Source organism: Erpetoichthys calabaricus, chromosome 8, assembly GCF_900747795.2.
Source record: "Erpetoichthys calabaricus chromosome 8, fErpCal1.3, whole genome shotgun sequence".
NCBI lineage: Eukaryota > Metazoa > Chordata > Cladistia > Polypteriformes > Polypteridae > Erpetoichthys > Erpetoichthys calabaricus.
In genome coordinates, this window is record NC_041401.2 from 150,727,004 (window position 1) to 150,752,724 (window position 25,721).

Genomic DNA, 25,721 nt, shown 5'->3' on the forward strand with positions numbered 1-25,721 from the left:
CCTTACTTTGTGGTTTACTTTTGGCAAATTGTGGGTATGAAAGAATATTGCATTAAAGTCAAGTTGTAGAAGCTAAAGCTTCTTGCAGGAGTGGTAAGGAGGAATAACTCCTAAACTGGATGCCAGCTTATTATAGTGCACATTCTTAAAATGCTTGCTCACATTTTTAAAAAGGTGAACTAAGTTTAGAATCATATGAAACATTATCTACTAAAAGGTAATGTTATGGTTTTGCCCAATTCAGTAGTTGATTCACAGTTGTGATTTCTGGAGTGGGTCAAGTAGATGTTGGACCTTTTTTAGGCCTGAGATCATTGAGCTCCAGATATCTAATCGAGGACATTTAGATTTGGATCCATATGAAGTGGCATATCCATCAGTCCAGATCCGTTTGTAGTAACCTTTTTATAGTTAAACTGCTGTGGGTAATGAAAACATGAAATGAGTAGAATGTGCACTACATAGAGATGGATAGTAGGGTAAATCTGCATGAAATCAGCTTAGGCCTCCCAACTAACAATCTGATTTGTTATTATACTTTAAGGAAATTTTTCACAAGTTTTTTAAACTTCTAATTCTAGATGCATAAAATTTTCAGATTGTTCTTTAGTATTCTGAAATATTTGGACCACTGTTCCATATTTGCCAATCTACAAAATGCTGAAAATTATAGACTTTTTCGTGCTTCAGCTTTTCAACTCATTTAATTGGTTCCAGGCATAACATTTTACATTTACTAAACTGTAAAGTTCTGCTTTGTTTCTCTAGAGAGAGAAATGAAATTTAGAAGCATATTAGTTATGATCACAGAACTGTTTAAAAACAATTTATAAAAATGCATAAGCAAATTCATACGCATTTTATGTATTTTTTTTAATCTGCTAAGCCCAGTTCAACAAATAAAACCGGCTACAAACTATTTAACTTGTAATGAGCCGATGGAGCCCTTTAGTCTGCTTTCAAAATTGTGCTCTGTTCTGAATAACTAATAATTGGCTTATGGCAGCAGACTGGCAAAACCAGCATATTCTTTTTGGCCTTGGTGTAGTATTTGCTACTGTTGAACATGATATTTTACTGTCCAGAATGGAGATTGTTCTGGGTGTCTCTGGCAGTGTGCCCCAGTTTTAAGTCCTACCTGAATAATAGGGAAGAGTTTTTGTCTTGGCAACAGCAGATGTTGCTCCATGCAGATCACACAAGGAGTGCCACAAGTGCTACTAAAGACAAATTTGGCCTACCCCCTCTTTTTGTTTTAGCCCAATGTCTCAAACTGAAACCTATATGCCTAACATTTTTTCACACTAGTTATTAGGTACCGTGGCATTATTTTCAGCAAGCAAATCTGAGATGATCAGGCAGGAAGATTTTGTATAAAATGTTGAAACAGATTGATATGGCACCATTAAAGTTCATTTGCTTTGTTATCCTAGGTAAAAACTTCTTGTTTACATAGTTCAGGCAGGAATAAGTAAATTATTTTATAAGACCGTTTTTTTTTTGTTTTGTTTTTTTTCCCTCCTCCCTTGGTTGTGGTGTATTGGTAGTATTCATCCAAGAGTCTTTATAGACCAACTCTGTGTGTGTGTAATGAGTATTATTGCAATTTTTACTTTTGTTGAAGGTTTTTAACAAGCTAATCAGGCGTTACAAATACTTGGAGAAAGGATTTGAGGAGGAAGTCAAAAAGGTGAGATTTATTTTACTACTAGTATCAAGTAGTTGTCTAATATCACAGAAGACAACCTTAAATACTAATTCTTTGTTTTGTTAGTTGCTGCTGTTTTTGAAGGGTTTTACTGAGTCTGAGCGCAACAAGTTGGCGATGTTGACTGGCATTCTCCTTGGGAATGGAACCTTGTCTGCATCCATTTTGAGCAGTTTGTTTAATGAAAATCTGGTTAAAGAAGGTAAGTTGCAGTTTTTAGATTGCGTTAAAGGTAAAATTGTACTTTTATCTGAGGTGTGCTTTGCTAAAAGTTTACTAATCTATGATTTTTCTCTCCACTCCCCCATCCTGAATAGGTGTGTCAGCAGCATTTGCTGTAAAACTGTTCAAGTCTTGGATCAATGAGAAGGACATAAACTCTGTTGCTGCCAGCCTTAGAAAAGTTGGCATGGACAATAGACTAATGGCAAGTTTCTCTAGTTACAGCATTCTATTAGTATTTAAGACTCTTGGGCTATAGCCCTAGGTGTAGTTTCCTGGACAAGCAGTAATGTTTGTCCATAATTTTTATATAGTAATATACTTTGTCAGATTATTTCAAGACAGTGTAATAGAAAAGCTGTGTTCTCCAAAACCTTTTAAATATTGGTATATTAGGTAAATGTTTATAATGGGTAGTATTGAAAAAGTAGCAAAGAACTAATTATCCATTAATATTTGGAATTTTTTTTTTTTTTTCCCCTCTCCCACCTCCCTCCTTTAGAAGTGTGGTCCTTGTAAGGTCAGGTAATAAACTAATGAAACTAATACATAATACACACATTTTTATGAAATTGATGATTAAATTGAAGGTCAGTGGGGGAGAGTATGTGGGTTTTTTTTTTTTTTTTTGTTAAACATATAGGTTGGGTATCCCTAATCAGAATTGCCTGGGACCAGAAATATTTTGCCCTTAGAGTATTACCACATTTTTGTATCGTGTGCATATACTTAATGTGATCTTGAACACCCATGATCAAGCAGCGAAACTCAGATTTAGATTAATTAACCATTAATTCTCAAAAGGAGTTCGAATTGCTGTCATTTAGTTTGCAAGTGGATCACAATACTATGGAACTCCACACCCCAAAATTTGGGGAATATGGCAAAAATATAAATCTTTTTTTAGTTAATGGGTGTTTGGTTTTAAAATATTTAAATTTAAATGGTTTTCAACAAAAAATTTTGGTTTCCTTTTGCAGTCTGGAAATTCAAATGCATCCTTCCTATAAAGTACATATTTTAATTGTCAGTGTTCTGTAGTTTTTTAAAAACATTTTTGGCCTTCATATTTCCTCCTTATTTCTTCATATTCCTCATCCATGCCACTACCCCTGTTCTTACATAAGCGTTTATTCACAAGTGTTCCAGTCTCACACGCTTGTGGGTTATTACCACCAGTAAGATAACTGGGTTACCACCAATTAGATAACTGGGTTACGCGACCCTTCATGTCCACTATGCTAAAAGCCATTAACCAGTTCGACGAGGAAGATGTGGGTGTATATGCATTTTTTCCTTGGGAGTCAGTGTTCCTTTAATGCAGGAAGTGACATCCTTTACTACTTTAACTCTGGCCAGTGTTTTTTCTTCCTCCGCTTTACTGTGCTGGGCTGGTATCATCTCTTCAAGAGAGGAGCCCACCGAATCAACAAGCTAATTAAAAGGGACACACTTTGGAACCCCTGGTGTTAGGAACAAAGGAGTTACTTTTTTTTTTTTTTTTTAAATTTCATTATGAACAGTGCTTGCTCATCTTCTCTCTGACACTAACACTTGAGTACTTTCAACCAATGAATTATTCAGCAGAAGTGTATCAAGAAATTTTATTGGGGCTTCTTTATGCTGACGTATTGCTGTTCTTATAATGCCTCACAGTGATAGTTTTGTAGTCATTCCAGTGTGCATTTACTATCCATTTATTTAACAAACTTCTGTTAAAAGGCAAATTTCCCTTTGGGGATAAAATAGTTCTGTTTTTTGTAAACATAAAAGGCAGTTTGTAGCAGTGTCAGTTTTGTTAACCATAAGCAGTGGCATTCCATTAACTCGCAAGACATCTGTGATGTTCAGATGAGACTGACAAACTCACTCAACAGATTTTTAAAGCACTGTTTGAATTTAGACTTGTCAGTTAGATGTAAAATAGTACAGTCACACAGTGGGGCTGTGGGGTCTAGGGTGTGTTATTTTAAATCTGATCCTGTTGTCCATTTTACATCTCCAGGACATGCTCGTGTTAAGCATTGTTGGAAAAAGTTGTTGTGACCTGAAGAATATAGATTGGAACAGTACAGTGCTGTTTGTCTAGGACGTTGTGATTTATTCAGGTTTTGATGTTTACTGCTTCAAAGTCATTTTGACTAGATTACTGGTTGACTCCATGACTTTGTATAACTGGCAAAAAGGTATTGGACATTTAACAGGCTTTCTCTTTTGTCTTATAGGAATTGTTTCCTGCTAATAAACGAAGCTGTGAACACTTCTCAAAGTATTTTACAGATGCTGGTTTGAAGGAGTTGTCTGATTTTGCCCGTAACCAGCAGTCAATAGGTGCTCGAAAAGAACTTCAGAAAGAGCTTCAAGAACAGATGTCCCGTGGGGATTCATTTAAAGATGTAATTTATTTTGGCTTTTTACTCTTGTACTTTATACAGTCATGGCCAAAATTATCGCCACCCCTGGAATTTTCCCAGAAAATTGTTGCAATTACAAATGTTTTGGTATACACATTTATTTCCTTTATGTGCATTGGAACAACACAAAAAAACAGAGGGGAAAAAAAGCCAAATCTGACATTTCACACAACTCAAAAACTGGGCTGGATAAAATTATTGGCACCCTCAACTTAATATTTGGTTGCACGCCCTTTGGGGAAAAAAATAACTGAAATCAAGCGCTTCCTATAACCATCAACAAGATTGTTACACCTCTCAACTGGAATTTCCGACCACTCTTCTTTTGCAAACTGCTCAAGGTCTCTCAGATTTGAAGGGTGCCTTCTCCCAACAGCAATTTTGAAATCTCTCCATAAGTGTATAATCAGATTTAGATCCGGACTCCTTGCTGGCCACTTCAGAATTCTCCAGCGCTTTGTCTTCAACCATTTCTGGGTGCTTTTAGAGGTATATTTGGGGTCATTGTCCTGCTGGAACACCCATGACCTCTGATGCAGACCCAGCTTTCTGACACTGGGCTCTACATTGCACCCCTATATCTTTTGGTAGGTCTTCAGATTTCATGATGCCTTGCACACAGTCAAGGCATCCAGTGCCAGAGGCAGCAAAACATCTTAGAACCTCCACCATGTTTGACTGTAGGTACTGTGTTCTTCATAGGCCTCATTCCGTTTTCTGTAAACAGTAGAATGATAAGCTTTACCAAAAAGCTCTACCTTGGACTCATCTGTCCACAAGATGTTCGCCCAGAAGGATTTTGGCTTCCTCAACTACATTTTGGTAAACTCCAGTCTGGCTATGTTTCTGTGTCAGCAGTGGTGTCCTCCTGGCTCTCCTGCCACAGCGTTTCATTTTGTTCAGATGTCAATGGATAGTTCGAGCTGACACTGTTGCATCCTGAGTCTGCAGAACAGCTTGATTTGGGGTTGTTTATCCACTATTCGGACTATCCTTCGTTGCAGTCTTTTATCAATTTTTCTCTTCTGTCCAGGGAGATTAGCTACAGTGCCATGTGTTATGCACTTATTGATTATGTTGCGCACAGTGGACAAAGGAACATGAAGATCTCTGGAGAGAGTTGATATTTTTCCACAATGTTTGTTCTCAAGTCCTCAGACAATTCTCTGCTTTCTGTTCTCCATGCTTAGTGTGGCACACTCAGACACACAACAGAAAGGTTGAGTCAACTTTTCTCCATTTTAACTGGCTTCAGGTGTGATTGCTTTATTGCCAGCACCTGTTTCTTGCCACAGGTGAGTTCAAACGAGCATCATATGCTTGAAATAAAACGATTTACCCACAATTTTGAAAAGGTGCCAATTTTGTCCGGCCCATTTTTGGAGTTGTGTGACATGTCAGATTTGGCTTGGCTTTTTTTTGTTTTTTGTGTCATTCCAATGCACATAAAGGAAATAAACGTGTATACCAAAACATTTGTAATTGCAACAATTTTCTGGGAGAAATGGTGCATTTTCTGGGAAAATTCCAGGGGTGCCGATAATTTCGGCCATGATTATATTTTTAATATTTTTGGTATACTTTCCCTAACTAGTAGTGTTTAAAAGACTTTTTAGTAAGACTTTTCCTAATTTCTCAAAGTATACTGAAGTTCATTTTAGGAGTCCTCTTTTCTAATTTTTTTTTTTTTTTTTTTTTTTTGTGTGTACATTTGACAATTTTGTGGTGCAAGTACAGGTGTACTTCTCTCAAATGGAGTATTTGGAGCCAGAGAATACTAATATTCAGTGTTTTGCACATTGATTGCACTGGTAAAGAATTAAAAATTTTCTGTTTATGATTGCAGTGTGGCAGTATCTGGTCCTTCCTGAAACATATCAGATTAGTACAGGGTTTGTTAGAGTTCCCCTGAATTCTATGCATATAACATTTCATAAATAGCGTCTACTTTATCCGATACATTGAAGTGTTCCTTCTTAATAAATCAGCCTTTACTTGTGTGTGCTAACATGATTATTTTGTGAGATGTCACCATGTAAAGGTCATAGTGAACTGCCTCCCTTACCATGTCCACGAGCTTTGACATCTAGTTAACTGGTTTGGTTTGTATCTGGCATTATTTTCATGGTTTGGTTTGTATCTGGCATTATTTTCAGTTTTATTGCATATTGTTTAACATTAATTGCCAAAAGTGTACCAGAACTTTTTTTTTTTTTTTTTTTTTTTTTTGTCCTTGCAGTGTTGAAACAACAAAAGCTTTATGCTTATTTTCAAAAAAGCAAGTTGCTTGTTGTTGCACAATATTAACATATGTTTAACACCATATTGAGTGCATTGCAGATGTACCCTGAATTTAGGTAAAATTTTGTCATATACAGAATATAGTAAAACTCGTAACAATTCTGACCACCATGCAGTATAGTATGCTGCCATTCTCCGGCATCCTGAACATGTATTTGTTATACTTGGCCTATGCATCAAACCTTGCTCAAGACTCTGACCAGGTTGGGTTTTATGTGTGTGGTAGGTTGGTTTGAGTGTGTTTTTTGTTTGTGGGGGGAGAGGAATCATTCAAAACCTGTTTTATTAACTCTTTTAGGGCTATTTTTTTTTTTTTTTTTGTTTCTTCCAGGGCTGAATATTTTTCCAAAAACTAACATTTTTTTAAAAAGAACACAAAGCAATTGTTTAACATATCAAGTCAACAAAAAATTTACTTTTGACAAATGTTACTGTGTTGCATGTTGTATGAGCCTGCATACTCTGATTTCACATACATATCGCATACATTTTACACAGCAAAGTCTGCAAAGTCTGATCTCGCTCAAAAGCAGCCAATTTCAGTCTGTCACATTGCACTGCTTACAATATGTGTTGCTTTGGTGCCTACTTTTCAATTGTCTGTTGCTGCACTTTCTCACATATTGTTAGTGTGTACTGTAGAGAGACAAGTCACCCGTTTGCCATCATGCCATGCCACTGCCACCAAGTTTTCTGCCCACATGAAAACCATATTGTCGCCTCTTTTTCATCTTCAGCCTGTCTGGCTTCAGCTGTGAAGCCATGTGTCTCCTGTTCACCCTCACTGTGCCATAAGCTCCAATTCCTCTGCTCTGTAGGTCCATGAACAATTCTGGGCATGTATAAAAATTGTCCAAAAGTACACAACATGACCCAAATGTTCATAGCCCTGAAGCAGCTCAAGCACAACCTGACTTGTCAAAGGACAATTCTCTCTTTGAAAGAAATACTTTCCTGTATATGTAATTACTTTCAGGCAGAAATCAGTGTTTGCTTCTGCCAGTACAGAGTCCTTTATGCCATACTTTGTGGGCTTGTCTGGCATATATTTGTAGAAAAAAGGTGTCCCTTTTATTATCATAGATTCATGCACAGGCAAATCACAGCCAGGCTGGTAAAATTGTTTCTATGTTGGTTCCACAATGTCAAGCAGGGGCTGAACTTTATGCATGGTGTTATAGCCTGGCTCACCCCATGGGATTTGCTTCTGTTTATTACAGAAGTGAATAAGACTTTGCGGCATCACGTACCTATCATCACGCTGCATAACCTGTCCAAAGCCCCCAGGGGGCAAAGCACGTTTGGACCAATGCTCCCTGAAGTATATCACCAGTTCTGTCCCATCTCTATTTGTAATGCACAGCGCGCTTCATCTCGTCTTTTGTTGTGGGTTTCCACTTTGGAAAAATGAGAATGCGATGTAAGCGCAGCCCGCGATTCAAAAAAATTTCTCTGCCTACCTGTTTGTCTTGTCTGAACGTAGCTGAAAAGCAGCATCAGGAGAGAGCAGCCTGAAGTAGTCCAGAGGGCTGGTAATCTGTCGTGTCCAACAGCAAGCTATGCAGTCTTGTGAAGTCCGGTAGCCAGTTCGGCTCCCACGGATCAATGTCTGTGTATTCCTCCCACGCAAACCTTGCCGTAGATGCATCGGCTGCGCGAATGCGCTCAGCTGGCAGCGGATCGGCTGGTGTCCGATCAGCTGATGCCGGCTTCTCACTCTTTTGCTTGATCTCCTTATCACTGTCAATAAAATCCGATTCTGAACAATCAGAGCCTGACTCCGTGATAATGCTCAAACATTGTCTGCTGAGTGTTTTCTGCACTCGCTTCGCTCCCTTGTGACATGTCGATGGCATCTTGCCATTGTTTACATTTCGCAACTCACGCACACGCAAGAATTAGTTGCCGAGTCAACGAGTCTAGCATTCCTCCAAGCACACAGGGAATGCCTGTGACGTGACAGTGAGTTTTGTCGCCATTAACAGCTGATTGTCATCGACTTTTGTCGACATTTGCCCTCAACCCCTCCTGTCGACAAAAAGTCGACATCCGCCCTAAAAGAGTTAAAGCAGTAGAAAAGCAAGAATGTGATTTTGTTTTGGATGCATTTTAACTGTCTTAATAATAATCTTGTAAATGGCGGTATATGAGCTGTGTAGAAAGTTAATCAAGCTGCTTTCTGTCCCTTATCTTGAGCGTAATTCAGTGTCTCAGTTTAACCCAGGCACTTGTTTTGTGACTGTTTGACAAGAAGCTAAAGTATAATACCATTACATAAATAGATTTGTTTCAGTATTATTGCACAGAACATGCTCCCAAGTTTGCATCCACGTCGCCAGGAGTGACAGCCCCAAAGCTTCCACTCTGTCAGTGCTAGGCTATATATGCTACTAAACAATTTTTCCCACTTTGTGGAGTGAACTGGCCTTTGAAATAAGGCCAAAAATGGGTATTCTTCAGAGATGGTACCAGGATACACTTAGTTCGTTCAGAAAATTGACAAAATGCTTTAGGTTGGCTGCATGATTTTATTTCAGTGGTGGTCTGTAGTAAAGTCTGACTACAATCTTTCAAATCCAAAGGGTTTTTGTCATTGTCCCCTTTATGAATTGCTAAGAAATTCCTTGTCTTGTAATAGCTGTGAGTTGCATTTTCATTTTTTCTTTTTAATACAGCACCATACTTTTTTGCCGAAAATAAAGGAACAGATTGCTTTGCATGCATCCCTTAAATACAGCACCATACTTTTTTGCCGAAAATAAAGGAACAGATGCTTTACATGCATCCCTTAAATACAGCACCATACTTTTTTGCGGAAAATAAAGGAACAGATGCTTTACATGCATCCCTTAAATACAGCACCAAACTTTTTTGCCGAAAATAAAGGAATCAGATGCTCTACATGCATCCCCTTAAATGTAACAGACATGGTTACATTTTTTTCAGTCTAATCATCCTTCCATTTTCTAACTAGCTAATCTTTACCTGGGCTTGTCTACATCTGTGACTAAACCAGCTGCTCTATATATTCATTCCAGAAAAAAATGTAGTTTGGAAGTGTCCATGTTTGCCAAATGTTTGTATGGCTCAGCTCATATAATTTTTTGAAGCAAGAGGCAATCTGTAATTTGTGTGGTGCATTAACAGAAGAGCATAATCATGTCTGAGTAGTCAGTGGGATTGCTAAAAAAGCTTTAAAGCTTTTTTTTTTTTTGTTTGTTTTTTTTTTGCTGTACACGACACTAACAACTTTTTTCTTTTGTTGTGGTGTGCAAGTTAGCATCATTTTGTAAGTTTAATTTCATTTGCAAGTTAAATTTTTTTGGTGTTTATTAAACCAGCTAATTTTTTTCCACATACTAATTTTAAAACCTAAATCTCACAAGTTAGTACCAGAGTGTTTTTTTATATTTTTATATATATATATATATATATATATATATAGTTTATGTAAATAAAAATATGCTGTATATGGTACTGTTTTTATAAAGTTTGAATTGTCAATGCTTTTGTTTACTGATCAAATGATTAGTGAATAAATTTTATGTGATGAAAGAAACCAGGAATTCTGAGGTGATTGTTTTATAATCTCTATGCTGAAACTGAGGATCCTGTCTTTGCAACAAAAAAACATTTTTTACAGAGTTCTTTTTATGTGGTACTAATGCTACAGTTTTTCTTTTTCAGCTGTTGCTCTAGTTGGAATATTTTTAGATTAAAAATTGTTCAGATCTTTTCAGGATTTGTTAATTTACCTTTCAGAAGTTTTGCACAAATTCCCACCCACCCCCCAAAGGCCTGTTCCAAACATAAGAGGTCATGGCTGAAAATTTTGAAATCATGATTTATTTTTTTTATCTTACTATAAACCCTCAATAGTAATAGCAATCATCCAGGAGAAGAAAATATAGCTTTGCCTTTTTTTATTTACCAAAAAATGTCAGTTGGCTTTTTGGGACTTTAAGTTTAAATTTGGGGTTTTCATTCATATTCAAAGTTCTGAAGCTGTGAAATATATTTTAGTTTTCAGTACAACTTGAAAAACTTGAAGTATATATTTCTAGCCAACCTAGGCTTAACTTGTCAGTTGAGATACCTGGCTCCTAAATTTGTAATAGAAGAGCCGTTAATGTTAGCATATGTTTTTTAGTAACCTTTATATTTCTTCATTCTCCTATTTTCTTATGCCTCTTTATATGCTTCAACATTATTTTCCTTTGTACTTTGTTAATTCAAAACCAATCCCCTATGTTAAAGTTTATGTAATAACAGTAATCCCTCGCAATATCGCGCTTCGCCTTTCGCGGTTTCACTCCATTGCGGATTTTATATGTAAGCATATTTAAATTATATCGCGGATTTTTTGCTGGTTCGTGGATTTCTGTGGACAATAGGTCTTTTAATTTCTGGTACATGCTTCCTCAGTTGGTTTGCCCATTTGATTTCATACAAGGGACGCTATTGGCAGATGGCTGAGAAGCTACCCAACTTACTTTTCTGTCTCTCTCTTGCGCTGACTTTCTCTGATCCTGACGTAGGGGGATTGAGCAGGGGGGGCTGTTCGCACACCTAGACGATACGGACGCTTGTCTAAAAATGCTGAAAGATTATCTTCATGTTGCTATCTTTTGTGCAGCTGCTTCCTGAAACGACATGCTGCAGGGTGCTTCGCATACTTAAAAGCTCGAAGGGCACGTATTGATTTTTGCTTGAAAAACAAACTCTCTCTCTCTCTCTCTCTCTCTTTCTTTGTCTGCTCCTGACGGAGGGGGTGTGAGCTGCCGCCTTCAACAGCTTTGTGCCGGTGCTTCGCATACTTAAGCCAAACAGCCCTATTGATTTGTTTGCTTTTCTCTATCTCTGTGACTTTATATGCTCCTGATGGGCACTCCTTTGAAGAGGAAGATATGTTTCCATTCTTTTAATTGTGAGACAGAACTGTCATCTCTGTCTTGTCGTGGAGCACAGTTTAAACTTTTGAAAAAGACAAATGTTTGTTTGCAGTGTTTGAATAACGTTCCTGTCTCTCTACAACCTCCTGTGTTTCTGCGCAAATCTGTGACCCAAGCATGACAATATAAAAATAACCATATAAACATATGGTTTCTACTTCACGGATTTTCTTATTTCGCGGGTGGCTCTGGAATGCAACCCCCGCGATGGAGGAGAGATTACTGTAAATTATGAACAGCATTTCATCCTGTAACAAACAGGCTTGTTAGGGTCTTTTCGTCAGGTTTATTTCACTCCATTTGCTTCAAAGGTAAACCTGGTTTCCAGGGCAAAGTTAATGACAGATTCCCATCATAAATGTGACAATCGCGTGTGAAGTTTTTGCTTTTAAATGGCCAGTATACTGTTGCTAAGCCAGTTTGGCATATTAGTATGAAAGATTATATAGTTGTTGAATGTTAATCCAATTGGCAACTTGCAGATCAGTTATTTAATTTTAAAAATGGGCAGTCCTTTAACCCCAAGTCTTGGAAGCACTGGGTGTGTTTTTTTTGTTTTTTTTTAAACAAGCGTTTGAACTGTTACTGTCTTTTGTACTTGATCTTTCATGACTAATAGGGGGCAATCATTTTACAATGTGTTCATGAAGGCCCATGAAGATTTTATTTTTCCAATTTCAATGCCATCATAGTGCTTGTTTTAACTGCAGATGGTGGTATTTGATTTAATTTAGTAGCTTTTTTGAAGACTTTGTATTTGTGGTCACTTTATAAAGTTATTTGGAGTGTTCCATCATTTAAACAGACCTTTATGGGAGACCAATATTTGTGGTGGTTAACCTGACCTCTGTTTTCCTGTGACTTTACAGATAATTGCTTACTGCAAGGAAGAGATGAAGAAAGCAAGTCTTTCTGAACAGACAATGATTGGAATTGTCTGGACAAGTGTAATGAGTGCTGTAGAGTGGAATAAAAAAGAAGAGTTGGTAACTGAACAAGCCATCAAACACTTGAAGGTAATGTTTTTTTTTTGTTTTTTTTTTTCCACTATACACCTACAGCAGTTTTTTTTTTTTAATTTAAAAGGCAATAGACTTATTGCTAAAATTTTAATAGACAGTTGAGCATGTTCCTTAGTACTGTTAGGTTTCATTGTCCTGCCAAAGACAAACTTATGAGTTAAAGATCCATTAATTTTGCAGTCAGGTTACAGAACAGTACTGTAGCATTTCTTTTGTACATGTAAAAATCTGAGCAATTTAAAAAAAAAAAAAAAAAAATTCTAAGTGTAATTTTGAAGGATTTGTTTGTAATTTGATTAAGCATCTGCTGTTGGTAAATAATGAATTGTGAAAAATGTGCTGCTTTGTTTTTTAAAGACTAGTGCAAAATGAGGTATACTTAGTGATGTACTGCAGTTAAAACAGTGCAGTTTTAGCCATCGTTAACTCCCATGTTATAAGTATGCATTCAACATTTCCTGCTACACACTTGTATGACAAATCAACCATTTCTCACTAGTGCTTTTTGAAATTCATTCTGTAGAAATTGCCCATGGAGAAGTTTGGATTTTTTTTTTTTTTAAACTGAATTTGTTACAACTTTTATATAGCTGTAATTTAGCCAGTGAGCAGTGACCTTTTAATTTTAAGTGGACCCCTTAAAACACCCATTTAATACCACACACACTTAAAATATATCTGTTGGGCATTTTTATAATTATGTAGTCACCAAGTTGATATTCATATTTTCTTAAGATTCTCTTTTAAGCAATTCATTATTGTGTAGACCCTCAAAATGAACATCATGAATGTTTTGATTATCAAGGGATTATGGAAATCTAGACATACAACCTTCATAACTAATCTCCAGTAGTATTGGGACTGTGCAAGCAGTAATGAGTAGCCCAGTGACAACATATGCACTATACTATATGGCCAAAAGTATGCAGACATCTCTCAGAACGTTGACAAAGCAGGTTGTTGTTGGCTTAAGGAAGAACAAAGGTAATAACTCTACAATCCATATCAATGGCTGCTCCATCCAGACAGTCTCTTCAGGTTCCTGGGTGTCCGGATCACTTGATTGTCTTCTGTGGTCTGTCAAAACCACCTGCATCAACAAAATAGCTCGGCAAAGGTTTTTCCTGGGGAATCAAAAATACTGGAAAGTCTATTACTCCACTGACTGGATTGGATGTGTTTCAGTGTGGTTTAACTGACTGTACAGGATCACAAACTACTGCAAAGGACTCTGCATACTGCTTCAAAAATCATTGTAGTTGACTTTCATCAGCTTCATTATCTCTACTCCACCTGATGTTTATGGCGTTCTGAATCCATCATCTGATGCCAGCCATCCAAACTCCTGTTTTTCACTTCTGCCCTCTGGTAAACTCTACTGGAGCCTCACCACATGCCCAAACTGCTTTGGGGACAGCATCTTTTTCAAAACCATAAGGTCACCAAATTCTCAGTTACCTGATCTTCACTGCCCTGTAATAGACTCGCCTGCTGGTTTCTTAACTCTACTGTATGTTGCATGTATTGCCATCTGTGTCTTTTTGTTTTCCTGTCTTGACACAATATCTAACAGCTTGGTCTTAAACTACATTAGGCCATTTCTGGTGTTGCTGTTTGTTTATACATCATCTTGACTGTATATGCTTCCCTGACATAACACAACTGTGGCACAGGAATTTCACTATGTTCTTGCAGTGTATGCAACAATGAGGATCTAATTGAGTTCAGGTGTTTCATGCTGCATCTTTTAATAGGTGCATGAAATCAAGCACTTACCTGTGCAATCTCTATTGACAAACATTGTCTATAGAGTGGCTCGTACTGAAGAGCTCAGTGACCTGAAATGTGGCACTATCATACGATGCCAAATTTGCCATAAGTCAATGCATGAAATTTCCACTTTACTAGATCTTTCCCAATCAAATGTTTTAAATGCTATTATTGTAAAGTGAAAGTATCTAGGAGCAAAACAGCTTGGCCACAAAGTGGTTAACTTGTACAGTTTCAAAGACCACAGCATCAAAGTGCTAAAGTGTATAGCAGGGATAATGGTTTGGGCTAGGCGTCTATATTCCAGTGAAAGGTATTGTTAATGGTACAGTATGCAGACACATGTTACACAATCGTTCTTGCAACCTTGTGACAGTGGTTCGGGGAAGGACTTTTTCTATTCCAGCATGACGGTGTACTAAGCCAAGTTCATAATAGCATCATTAAAGTTTGGTGTGGAATAACACTAGTGGTCTGCATAGACCCTGACCCCTCAGTGTTTTACAGTAATCCCTCGCTATATCGCGCTTCGCCTTTCGCGGCTTCACTCTATCATGGATTTTATATGTAAGCATATTTAAATGTATATCGCGGATTTTTTGCTGGTTCTCGGATTTCTGCGGACAATGGGTCTTTTAATTTCTGGTACATGCTTCCTCAGTTGGTTTGCCCAGTTGATTTCATATAAGGGACGAAATTGGCAGAAAGCTGAGAAGCTACCCAACTTTTCTCTCTCTCTCTCTCTCACATTTTCTGATCCTGACATAGGGGGATTGAGCAGGGGGGCTCGCACACCTAGACGATACGGATGCTCGTCTAAAAATGCTGAAAGATTATCTTCACGTTGCTCCCTTCTGTGCAGCTGCTTCTTGAAGCGACATGCTGCACGGTGTTTCGCATACTTAAAAGCTCGAAGGGCACGTATTGATTTTTGATTGTTTTTCTCTTGTCTCTCTTTCACTGCTCCTGACGGAGGGGGTGTGAGCTGCCGCCTTCAACAGCTTTGTGCCGTGGTGCTTCGCATACTTAAAAGCCAAACAGCCCTTTTGATTTGTTTGCTTTTCTCTCTCTTTGACATTCTCTGCTCCTGACTCGCACTCCTTTGAAGAGGAAGATATGTTTGCATTCTTTTAATTGTGAGACGGAACTGTCGTCTCTGTCTTGTCATGGAGCACAGTTTAAACTTTTGAAAAAGAGACGAAAGTTTGTTTGCAGTGTTTGAATAAAGTTCCTGTCTCTCTACAAAGTCCTGTGTTTCTGTGCAAATCTGTGACCCAAGCATGACAATATAAAAATAACCATATAAACATATGGTTTCTACTTCGTGGATTTTCACCTTTCGCGAGGGGTTCTGGAACGCAACCCCCGCGATGGAGGGATTACTGTATAACACTAGACAAATTGGAATTCAGATTGTGAACCAGGTGTACTCCTCAAATCAGTACCTGATGTCAAAAATGTTTTTTTTTGTGGAATGGGCACACCTTCCTTCAGACTCCCAATTTCTTGTGGAAAGACCTTCCAGAAGAGTGGAGGCAGTTAAACTGCAAATTGAAGTAATCTTTATATTCATACCCATGAGTTTTGGTAGGTGTGATGAACATATGTCCAAAAATGTTGGGCCATATAGTTTATATACTTCCAGTTAGGGCTGTCAACCTTTTTATGGTAAACCTTTCATTTGTTGCAATCATTTAAATTGAATAATAGCTTTCAGGTAATAACATAACACACTGTTCATAAAGTATGACTGTACAACACAGTCTTGGGTTTATAGCATTCTTTTTTTTTTCTTTTTTTATCTGAATTACACTGCAGCTTTATTTCTTTGTTTTAATCTTAAGATCACCCCCATGATGCCAATTGAAACAATAGGCATAGACTTGCATGCTGTGTGCTCATAACAAGAGAAAAGAACCTTTCTTGCTTGCTATGAGTGAACATCATTTGAATATACATCTGCATTCTGCTGTTACTCAATTTTTGATTGCATTTTTGTCTGTTTACTAATTGCTGTTTAATGTTAATTTCTTTTTAAATTACCCAAATTAGCACTGCATAATGGTAATAATCAAAGTTAAGTAACTGAGTTAAAATATTTATAAATTAACCACAAAATTGTACTCTCCTAAATTTCATGAAAATGAACATGTGACGTTTTCTGGGAAGTCATCCTTCTACTACATTTGGTATGTTACTAGTTGCTGTTAACAGGATAGATAGGTGTCCCTTAAAAAGTGAAACGTTTTTCTTGTAATATTTTTGTAGCATTTTGTTTGTGCATCCCATTGCATTGTAATTTTTATGAAATGGATTTCATAATAATAATGACTTTTTCTGACTATCCCATACAGCAATATAGTCCACTTCTTAAAGCCTTCTCTTCTCAAGGCCTCTCAGAGTTGACTCTGCTGCTGAAAATTCAGGAGTACTGCTATGATAACATTCATTTCATGAAAGCCTTTCAGAAAATTGTGGTGCTTCTTTACAAAGGTAGTGTTTTTAATTAACATGAACATTTAACATTAACTCAATGGTCTTTAAGGTTGTTGCATAGTGTTTTTTTTTTTTTTGGTTTTTTAAATGTGTGTATTTGAGTTTATTTTGTTACGTGGTGTTTTTATGGTTTCTTTTACATGTCTAGCTAAAATTAAGTTCAATGTTAAAATTGTTACTTTTGTGAATTCTACGCATTCTGAAAAATTGGGCAAAACATTCTGCATTGGCTTAAAATAAATCTCGGGACTTGTTGAATTAAAATTCCTTAATGTTTTGTTCTTCCTGGCTCAAATCTTGAAAGGCAATAAAGTATTCCTGTACTTACCGTTTTAATCTTTGGACTTTTGTGTTCAACAAAGATCTGCTCTTGTAAGATTTTTATGGCACTGTATATTTGGCATGACCCCAAAGCTCTGTTTTAACAACTGCAACAGGGCCTCCGTGTATGGTGCAAAGTTGGCAGTTTAGGGATTAATAGTGATAGGTTGGCCAGAATTATCCTGGCATCCACAACTTGCAAAAATAGTAACAATACATTTAAAATTGTGTGAAGGTTTTCCCAGAAGTTGACCCAACATCTACAAAGCCCTCTGTCAGACGCTATGATGTTAAATCTAAAAGGTTTAAAGGCTTTAGATTAGCAAAATGAGTCCACAAAAGTGTCTCCTCATATTTTAAGCATCTTTTTTTGAATACGGACTAGCCTTAGTTAAGGTGAATACAGCGAACAGAACTATATCTCTCTATTATAAAAGAAAATCCTGGGATGAGATTTTCTCTAAGAGATAATTTCAACTCCCGTGAGACGAGACTGTTACTAGGAGATTATTTCAAGTCCTGCACTCCTTACAACCATATTCAACCATTCTCACGGTCCAATCAACTCCATTCCTGTGAACGCTTTTGTCAGACACACTTCCTGTGCTCTCAGCTCTTATAAATAAACATTTTCCACATTTAAAGTCATTTAGGAAAAGTCCTCTGTTTCATCCTTTTAAATAAGCTTTTATGGACAGTATTGTAATACATACATTCTAAAACACGGACAAAAGTTTTCTTGGATTTCTACATGAATCAGAAAGCCTGGGCGCATTTATAATAAACAAGTGACATTGTCAGCAATAATAGTTTCAAAAGACGGAGATATCAAAGACAGTTGATTTTCATGTTTATCTAAAAGCACAGCACGATTCGTTGTCCAATTATTCGCCTCAGTTGGATCCTTTACTCTTTCCTTTGTGTTTTCCTTATGGCGAAACAGGATGGTCGTATAATATGTGAAACACGAAATCTGAAAAATGAATAACACCCACACAGTATTTCGGGTCAAAAATAGTTATACGTCCCAATGTATTTAACCCACTTCTCTCATTTCAACGTCTATCGCAACATTACCGCGTATGTAAAAGTCAAACTTAATGGTCTCTTTATTAAATCTAATCTAGCAAAACTTAGAATTATTCATATTTGAATTTTGAATGTGAAAAATGAGACCTTGCATATGTTCCGTTCTGTCACTATCAAAGTAGATAAAGCAGTAATATTACCTTCATCATATCAAGGTAGTCCAAGAGCATTGCAACAGTTGTATCATGATGCAATGGCAATATCCTGAACTATTGGTCGGCCAGATTTATTTATTACAATGACTTGCAATCCAGTGGCAAGAAATTTGTCGATTCATGAGAACAATGCCACTGGCTACTTCGTTTCTGGATATTCCGACTCTCAATAGTAGATTGTTTTATCAGAAAGTCTTAGTTTTATTAAAAACTCTATTAATCGATGTTCGGACAAATCGGAGCATACATTTACACAATCGAAATTCAAAAACGGGGGTTTGCCTCACTTTCATTTATTTTATAAAGTAACCAATAAACTGCTGATATTGATTGGTTTGTCTGTGCTGAAATTTCAAACAGACAAACCTGTGCTTAATTATGGTACTAACGCATAAAACACATCTCACAGACCTCATTTAAAAGGTTCAGTATTTTGGGACTCAAAAGAAAATGTGTTTAAAGAAATTTCCTTAAGCTTTTGTAAATTCAGCAGATATGACTAAGGCTGGCTTTCCTGATTATCGACGCAGAAATATTCGTCACGAATACACTTATCACGGAAAGAAAGAAGGAAATATTGTGATGATCGATAATTCAATGATTGTACCATATAGCCCGTATTTGCACAAACGATTCGATTGTCATATTAATGTAGAGTATTGTGCTTCGGTTACGAGTATTAAGTACATCTACGAGTACATTCATAAAGGACACTATAGAGTATGCGTAACTTTATCCAAAGAAAAGTCTCAGGATGAAGTTTAAGCATATTTATGTACTCGGTACGTCAGTGCATTGGAAAGCGGGTGGCATTTAATGTAATTGCCAATGCACGATTGAAGTCATTCTGTTGAATTACTACCAATTCATTTACCAGGTTAGAATATGATTCATTTTAAAGAAGAACTTGATAAATCAGACGTTTATACAAAAGCATATAAGTATGCACAAATTCCTCAAAATTACATGTGGCAGAAACAGGATTAATGTAAAATAGTAAGTTCTGTTATGGATATGTAACAGTTTAAAAATATCAATCGCTTTAAAATGTACATCTGGTTACTCATATCCGGGGGTTGGCAGCGAAGCTCCCTAGTATTGGTATAAAACATTTATACTAGCAATAATAATGGACTCAAAATGAAATTGGGTTAAGAATGAGTGTGCAGAACAAACACAATTTTTAGTGCATTGTCGTATTTTAATTTCACAAACACCATTCCATTCTTTCATAGCACACATCTTTAAACAGAGAAGGAAGAAATTTGCTTAATGCAAATGAAACCTTTACTGCACTAAAGCATAGTCTTAACTGTACTTTGCATAAAATCCTTTGAAGTTCATAGCAATGTGTCTAAAGGGGAACAGAAATGCATAACCTCTATGTGGTAGCTCAAACATTGGCTTAATTTTTTTTTTTTTTTTATACAATACTGTTTTGGCCTCTTTCAACTTGTTAATGATGAAGTTGTAACAAATGTATTTTTCATTAAGTAGAACTGTGTAACAATTTATTTTAGAGTTGCACAATTCTATCTAGAATGGGAAGCTATGGTTAATTTTATGAGATTATCTAAAGACAGCTATTGTGAAAAATTGGAATCATTTGTTTTGAGACCTAAAAGTCTGTCAACCTTTTAAAGTTATAAAAATATAATCCAAACTCCAGCTAAATGTATTAGGATGACATTTATTGCTTGAGTATAATCAATGGTGTGTATATATTTGTTTGCAGCTGATGTTCTGAGCGAAGAAGCAATTCTTAAATGGTACACAGAAGCTCATATTGCTAAAGGAAAAAGTGTATTCCTTGAGCAAATGAAAAAATTTGTGGAATGGCTTAAAAATGCAGAAGAAGGTAAGATTATTCATTAAACATTGATCAGTCCAAATTTTGGATTAATTGGCATGCCAGTTGTATATACTGCGTATTGTACTTCAGCCATACAATATATTAAATCTACATAGTTTTTTAACCTACAGGGACAACCTGCCTTATTGTGCAGTGTAAATATTTAACTTTTATAAAAATGTTAATCAGTGAAAAGCAGATCTGTGATCTCACCATTTCTTCATGCCAGGCACCATAGCAATCTTTCTGGGTAGGGCTTACTTGGTCAGAATTTGAACACGTGACCTATTTGCCTTTGAAAAATGAGTCCAACTGTGACCCTGATTTGATCATGTTTGAGAATGTTGCATTACAGGTTTCCACAATGGTGCATTTTTTAAATTTCCCTTCTCCTACAAGGGCTTTTTTGTTTGTGATTAAGAATGTATTCCTGACACTGTTTTGGTTTTGTAATCCTTCTGATTACTTAAGTCTTATGATCTGTTCCCAAAATTACCTGAACTATGCTGACATTTTAAGTTTAAACAAAAAATAGATCTACCTTGAACCCGGAGTGAACAAAGCATTCTTGATGAAATGCTTCTGTCATTAATGATTTTAAGATTAGTGGTTTTTTTTATATAAATCAAACCTTGTTTGGGAAATGTTGATGTGACTAAGTTTTGTTTTCTAAATTTTATTTTTTTTTTCTTTTCCTTAACTCCCTCGCAGAATCAGAATCTGACACTGAAGACGGTGACTGAAACATGCCAAGACTTAGCACCAGGAGTTGTAGAATGTTTTGTTACAGAAGTGCTTGTTTTTTCCTTTTTTTTCCTATTCTACCTCCTGTTAAGTAATGTTTAGCTGTAATTTAAGGGCTTTAACAGGATCATTTTAACTCCTTTTTCTATGTAATAAAGTTTACACTTCACATAGCATCTTGTGAATCCATTGTTGTAAACTAAAATAGCATTCTTTTGATTTGGAAAGTCTTGGAAAACAATATCCAGTTTCTACTAAATTAGTTTTCCTGCCCAGTCCCTTTGTAAATTCAGTATTTTTTCTAACTTTGACACACCTGGTGTGGAAGTGTCTAAGTTTAGCAAAGGTAAGGTCATGCATATTAATTGCATAAACAATCTGTAAAATGCTGCAGATTTCAAGTTCCTTCTGTATAGAATAAGAATGTATGTGGTTTTCCAGGTGCAAATGAGACTGATTTTTTTTTTTGCCTCTAAATCTAAATGGGGAAAGAAAAATAAGCTAAAAGGTGCATCTTGGCAAATTTTATTGTGCAGTCAAATCTATAGTATGTCTAGAATGAAGAGAGGCTAAGGTGACCTAGCCTAGTTACACATTTTAAAGACCTATGGATTTTATTTATTTATATATATATATATATATATATATATATATATATATATATATATATATATATATATATAATATAAATAAATAAACACAAACTGCTTTTTTGCCATCTGAACCCCCTTGACATTTTTTTTAAACTTTTGATTATATGAAACTCAAGCATCTATCAGCCTATATTAGCAAGTTCTTTTTAGTCTTTTTTTTTTTTTTTTTTTTCCCCCACTTTTACTGAGCAGAAATGGAGGGAGTTGTGTGTGAGTTATATAATATATATATATAGATTATATATCTCCTAACTTTGTGTGCAACCGTGGTTCTGGAGAGCAATGTTGGTTAAATAAAAGGTAAATATGCCCCATTGTAGTTGCACAGTTATGTTCTGCTGGCCGATAAAAGGTAGCTGCTACAGAGGAGACAGATGAACAATATATTCTTATCTGTTTAGCTTTTTTTTTTTTTGTTTGTTTCTAATTGACCATTAATTGGGATTTTCTGTGCCTTTCTCGTGTTTATGCAAAGAAAGTAAAACCTTCCTACAGCACCATGTGGCTGACACAAATTTACCAGTCATCTATGAAGGGTTGAAAAGGCAGGATAATTCCACTTAAGAGTTTATGTTGAAGAAATCGTCCAATACTCTTTTTAGTTATTTAGCAGACTGACTCTCCAGGTCCATGGCTGCAAACAACTGGATGAACCAGTTTGTGCTAATTGTAACAGCTTTGATTTGAAATTGCCAGTGAGTCTATGAAGCCTAAATTGTGTAGCTTTATAAAACACCCCTAATTTTAATAAAAATGTAAGACATTTGTGAGTCATTTTTCAGTTTTGTAAGCAATTATACCTACTTGTAATGGATGGCATGTTTTTGTAAAAAGTCATTTTGTCTTGTTTCAAAATATATACAAGTTGTAGCACTAAATTGGGAAAATTCAACTTGCAAAACAATTGAGCAACAGCAGTATTGACACAAGTCACAATCTCACTTCATGCAAATTGTTTTTGTACAGATTCCACCTCCACTTTTGTATTTGACACTTACTAGATGCATATGCAGTTGTCTTTTTTTTTCTCTATTTGTGGAAAATTTTTTTTTTTTTTTGCAGTTCAAAAACCCTCTTCCATTCTCTCCCCCACCCCCCAATTTCTTTTGAGGTTACTCAGGGGTTGGCTCATGCTGGGGATTCTTTGAATCAAGAAAGACCAGCTTTAGTAAATGTGGTTGATGCTGCTTTGTAAGGTCTGCTCTATTAACAAATGAAGTTTTCGTATCATGTTTAACACTAGAATTACCAGAGCCTACGAAAAAACTCGTAGATCCGTCCCACCTTAAATCGCGTCTTAAATCCATTTGCACCTCTCCGCCAGAGTCTTTTGTCATCTAAATGTGCTGATAAACACAAGCTACTAGCAGCCAGCTATTAAAGGTTAAAGCTAACCTTTACCAGTATCATAAGTTACACCGGCTGTTACAGACTGAAATCAAATTTGTTGTTGTTCTAAAATTGTAAGAATAAGAGCAGTTCACTTCTCAAAGTGGAGCCATGTGGGATCGAACTCTCCACCCTCTGATTCCCAGTTAAGAGCTGATACCATTACGCCACCGCGGTGGTTGTAGTAAGAGTGTCAATGTGGCCTGCTAACGCAGCTTTTTTTTTTTTTTTGTGCAGTTACATTTTTGAATAAAAGCACCCGTGTTCTCTTATTTGTACCTTTTGTGAAAGTGTTTCTTTGATATATGGAATTCAGGCTTCATACGTTATATAGTTTATGCCTACATTTTGTCATTTACTATTAGAATATGAAAAACGTTTCCATTTTAAAAATGTGTTTGCACAGACTACTATAGAAACGCAACACACATGAAATGCGTGTATTCCAAATAACGCTATATTATTTCCACTCTAAAACTCCACTTCAATCCCAGATAATCAAATCAAGGCAAGGCATGAGCTAGGAGAAGTTCGTTCTAAGTCGGTGGGGGGGATGGAATAGCTGGCTGCTAGTAGCTTGTGTTTATCAGCACATTTAGATGACAAAAGACTCTGGCGGGGAGGTGCAAACGGATATAAGACGCGATTTAAGGTGGGACGGATCTACGAGTTTTTTCGTAGGCTCTGGTAATTCTAGTGTTAAAATGGATTGAAATGGCTGTCGGCTGTCTGTTGCCCTTTTACTTGAATTAAAAATGCCCTATGCTTTATAATTTTTTTAAATGTTAAAGTACATTTCAATACAGCTTCAATACTGCAGCTAACAACATGAACCTAGCAGCTTAGCAGAACACACAGTAATATTGTACACCGTGAACATTTCCAAGTAGGCACCTTGTAATATAATCGGCTAACAACTAAATAAATTTCTGGTTTTATGCAGATGTCGTTCTTTTTGTTAGGAGTATGGAATTCTTTGGATCTATTGCTGTTTCAAGTTTCACCATAATTTATCTAAATTGTTTTTCTTACTTTGTGTCATTCATTAAATGAAAACTTGATTGATGTAGGTTCAGGATGATTTTACTCCCTGAATCAGTTTTTTTTCTTTTTTTTTTTTTTTCCTTCCTTTCTTTCTTTCTTTCTGCTTTGTGTCAGACTTGATGCTGCAGGTGACTGTCAGGTCATCACTTTCACTTCAGCAACATAAATGCTTGTGTTTATGTGAAAATCAAGTTTTTGACTTTTTGGAATGGCTTATCCAAAGACCTCATGCCATTTCTTATGCAAAACTTGAGATTTATAAAATGCCAACTTATAAAATGCTCACCCTGCCTCTAAGGAAATTAGATGTACATGGGTAGCGCAGAAATTACACCATCCCATAAAGATGGTGTGATGGGGCTTAGGGTCCTGGACGCTCATGCTGAAAAGCACCCCTTACCAAATATCCTGCATTCATTAAAACCCACAATGGAATGGAGATCACAGGATTCTTGCATGAAGTATTTGCTGAATTGGAGCCTACATTACAGAACAACTCTCAAGATGGTGGCTCTAGGAAGTCTAACAATCATGGAGAACATCTGTCTTGGGTCAGGAAGACGCAGTGGTGGTTTGTAATGTGGCATTGCTCCCTAAATATAATCAAAACTCGACACAGGTAGGAAATATGAATCATGAAATTTATCTGCACAACATGTCTGATGTCAGTGCACTTTAACATCGATTTAAAATTTGTTCCAAGTTGTATTTGTTTAATTTCTGTGTAAATAAGTTTAAAAAAAAAATGTGAAATTTATAGTTCTGGCATAGATGCCAGCCAAATGAGTATATGGAAGTTATCGATCTTTTGGCAAGCAGGTGACCCGAGGCTGCTGTTTAATTGTTTGCTTTCAGGTTTCTTCACCCTGTGCACTCCCACAACTTTTGGTAGCAAGTTAGTATTGTGTTTACTTAAATCAGATGGGATTGGACAGTTGTTGATGCAATTGTCATGTTGACATCAATGGTTCAGTTTGTTACGTAATTACAGATGAGCAAGTGTGATTAAGAAGATGGCAACTTCAGTAATTAAAGAAAATTTGGTTATTTCTTTAATGAAATACCTTTCATAAATAGTTCACTTGAAGAAAAAAGATAAAAGAGCTTGGACCGGACTGACCCGATTTAGGAATTCAGCAGAAGGCCAGTGATCAAGGAGGCGCTTACACACAGACTGGTAAAGTAACTACAAATACTGATAAGGCAGGGCTTCAGGGGGGTATTTTTTTGCAAGGAGATCAGTTCTTGAGATTTTTTAAGTCTGGAGTTTGTAAGGCTGCTTTTGGGGTTAGTTTATGTTGGAGATCACTTCTCAAAACCATGCATTAAAAAGATGAGAATACTGTATTGTAACAACAGTTGCCTCTCTAACCAACGGCCGCCTTTTACAAGACATTCTACAGCTCCTGCAGGTATTCATCAAGGTATACCCAATGAATAATCGCAAGCAATTCATTAAATAGAAACTAAATAGTAATAAATACAAATTATTTGCATATAACAAAAGTAGACTTGGGTAGTTTGTTATTCTTGCAAGCATTTCAAAATCGGTCATTGATGCTCATGTTCCATGCTGTGCTGTGCAGCTG

The 25,721-nt window shown here is 36.4% G+C and overlaps 1 protein-coding gene across 1 annotated transcript in view; it reads left to right on the forward strand.

Annotated features, from left to right (window-relative positions):
- bzw1a (basic leucine zipper and W2 domains 1a) overlaps positions 1-22,462 on the forward strand; it is a 32,765-nt gene extending 10,303 nt beyond the window's left edge. Inside the window, exons 5-12 of the mRNA XM_028807600.2 lie at positions 1,625-1,690; positions 1,775-1,910; positions 2,026-2,135; positions 4,156-4,326; positions 12,467-12,613; positions 16,744-16,882; positions 20,186-20,308; positions 21,014-22,462. Of these exons, the coding sequence (XP_028663433.1) occupies positions 1,625-1,690; positions 1,775-1,910; positions 2,026-2,135; positions 4,156-4,326; positions 12,467-12,613; positions 16,744-16,882; positions 20,186-20,308; positions 21,014-21,045 (924 nt within the window). The 3' untranslated portion in view covers positions 21,046-22,462. The remainder of the gene's footprint in view (positions 1-1,624; positions 1,691-1,774; positions 1,911-2,025; positions 2,136-4,155; positions 4,327-12,466; positions 12,614-16,743; positions 16,883-20,185; positions 20,309-21,013) is intronic.
- The last annotated feature ends 3,259 nt before the right edge of the window (positions 22,463-25,721 follow it).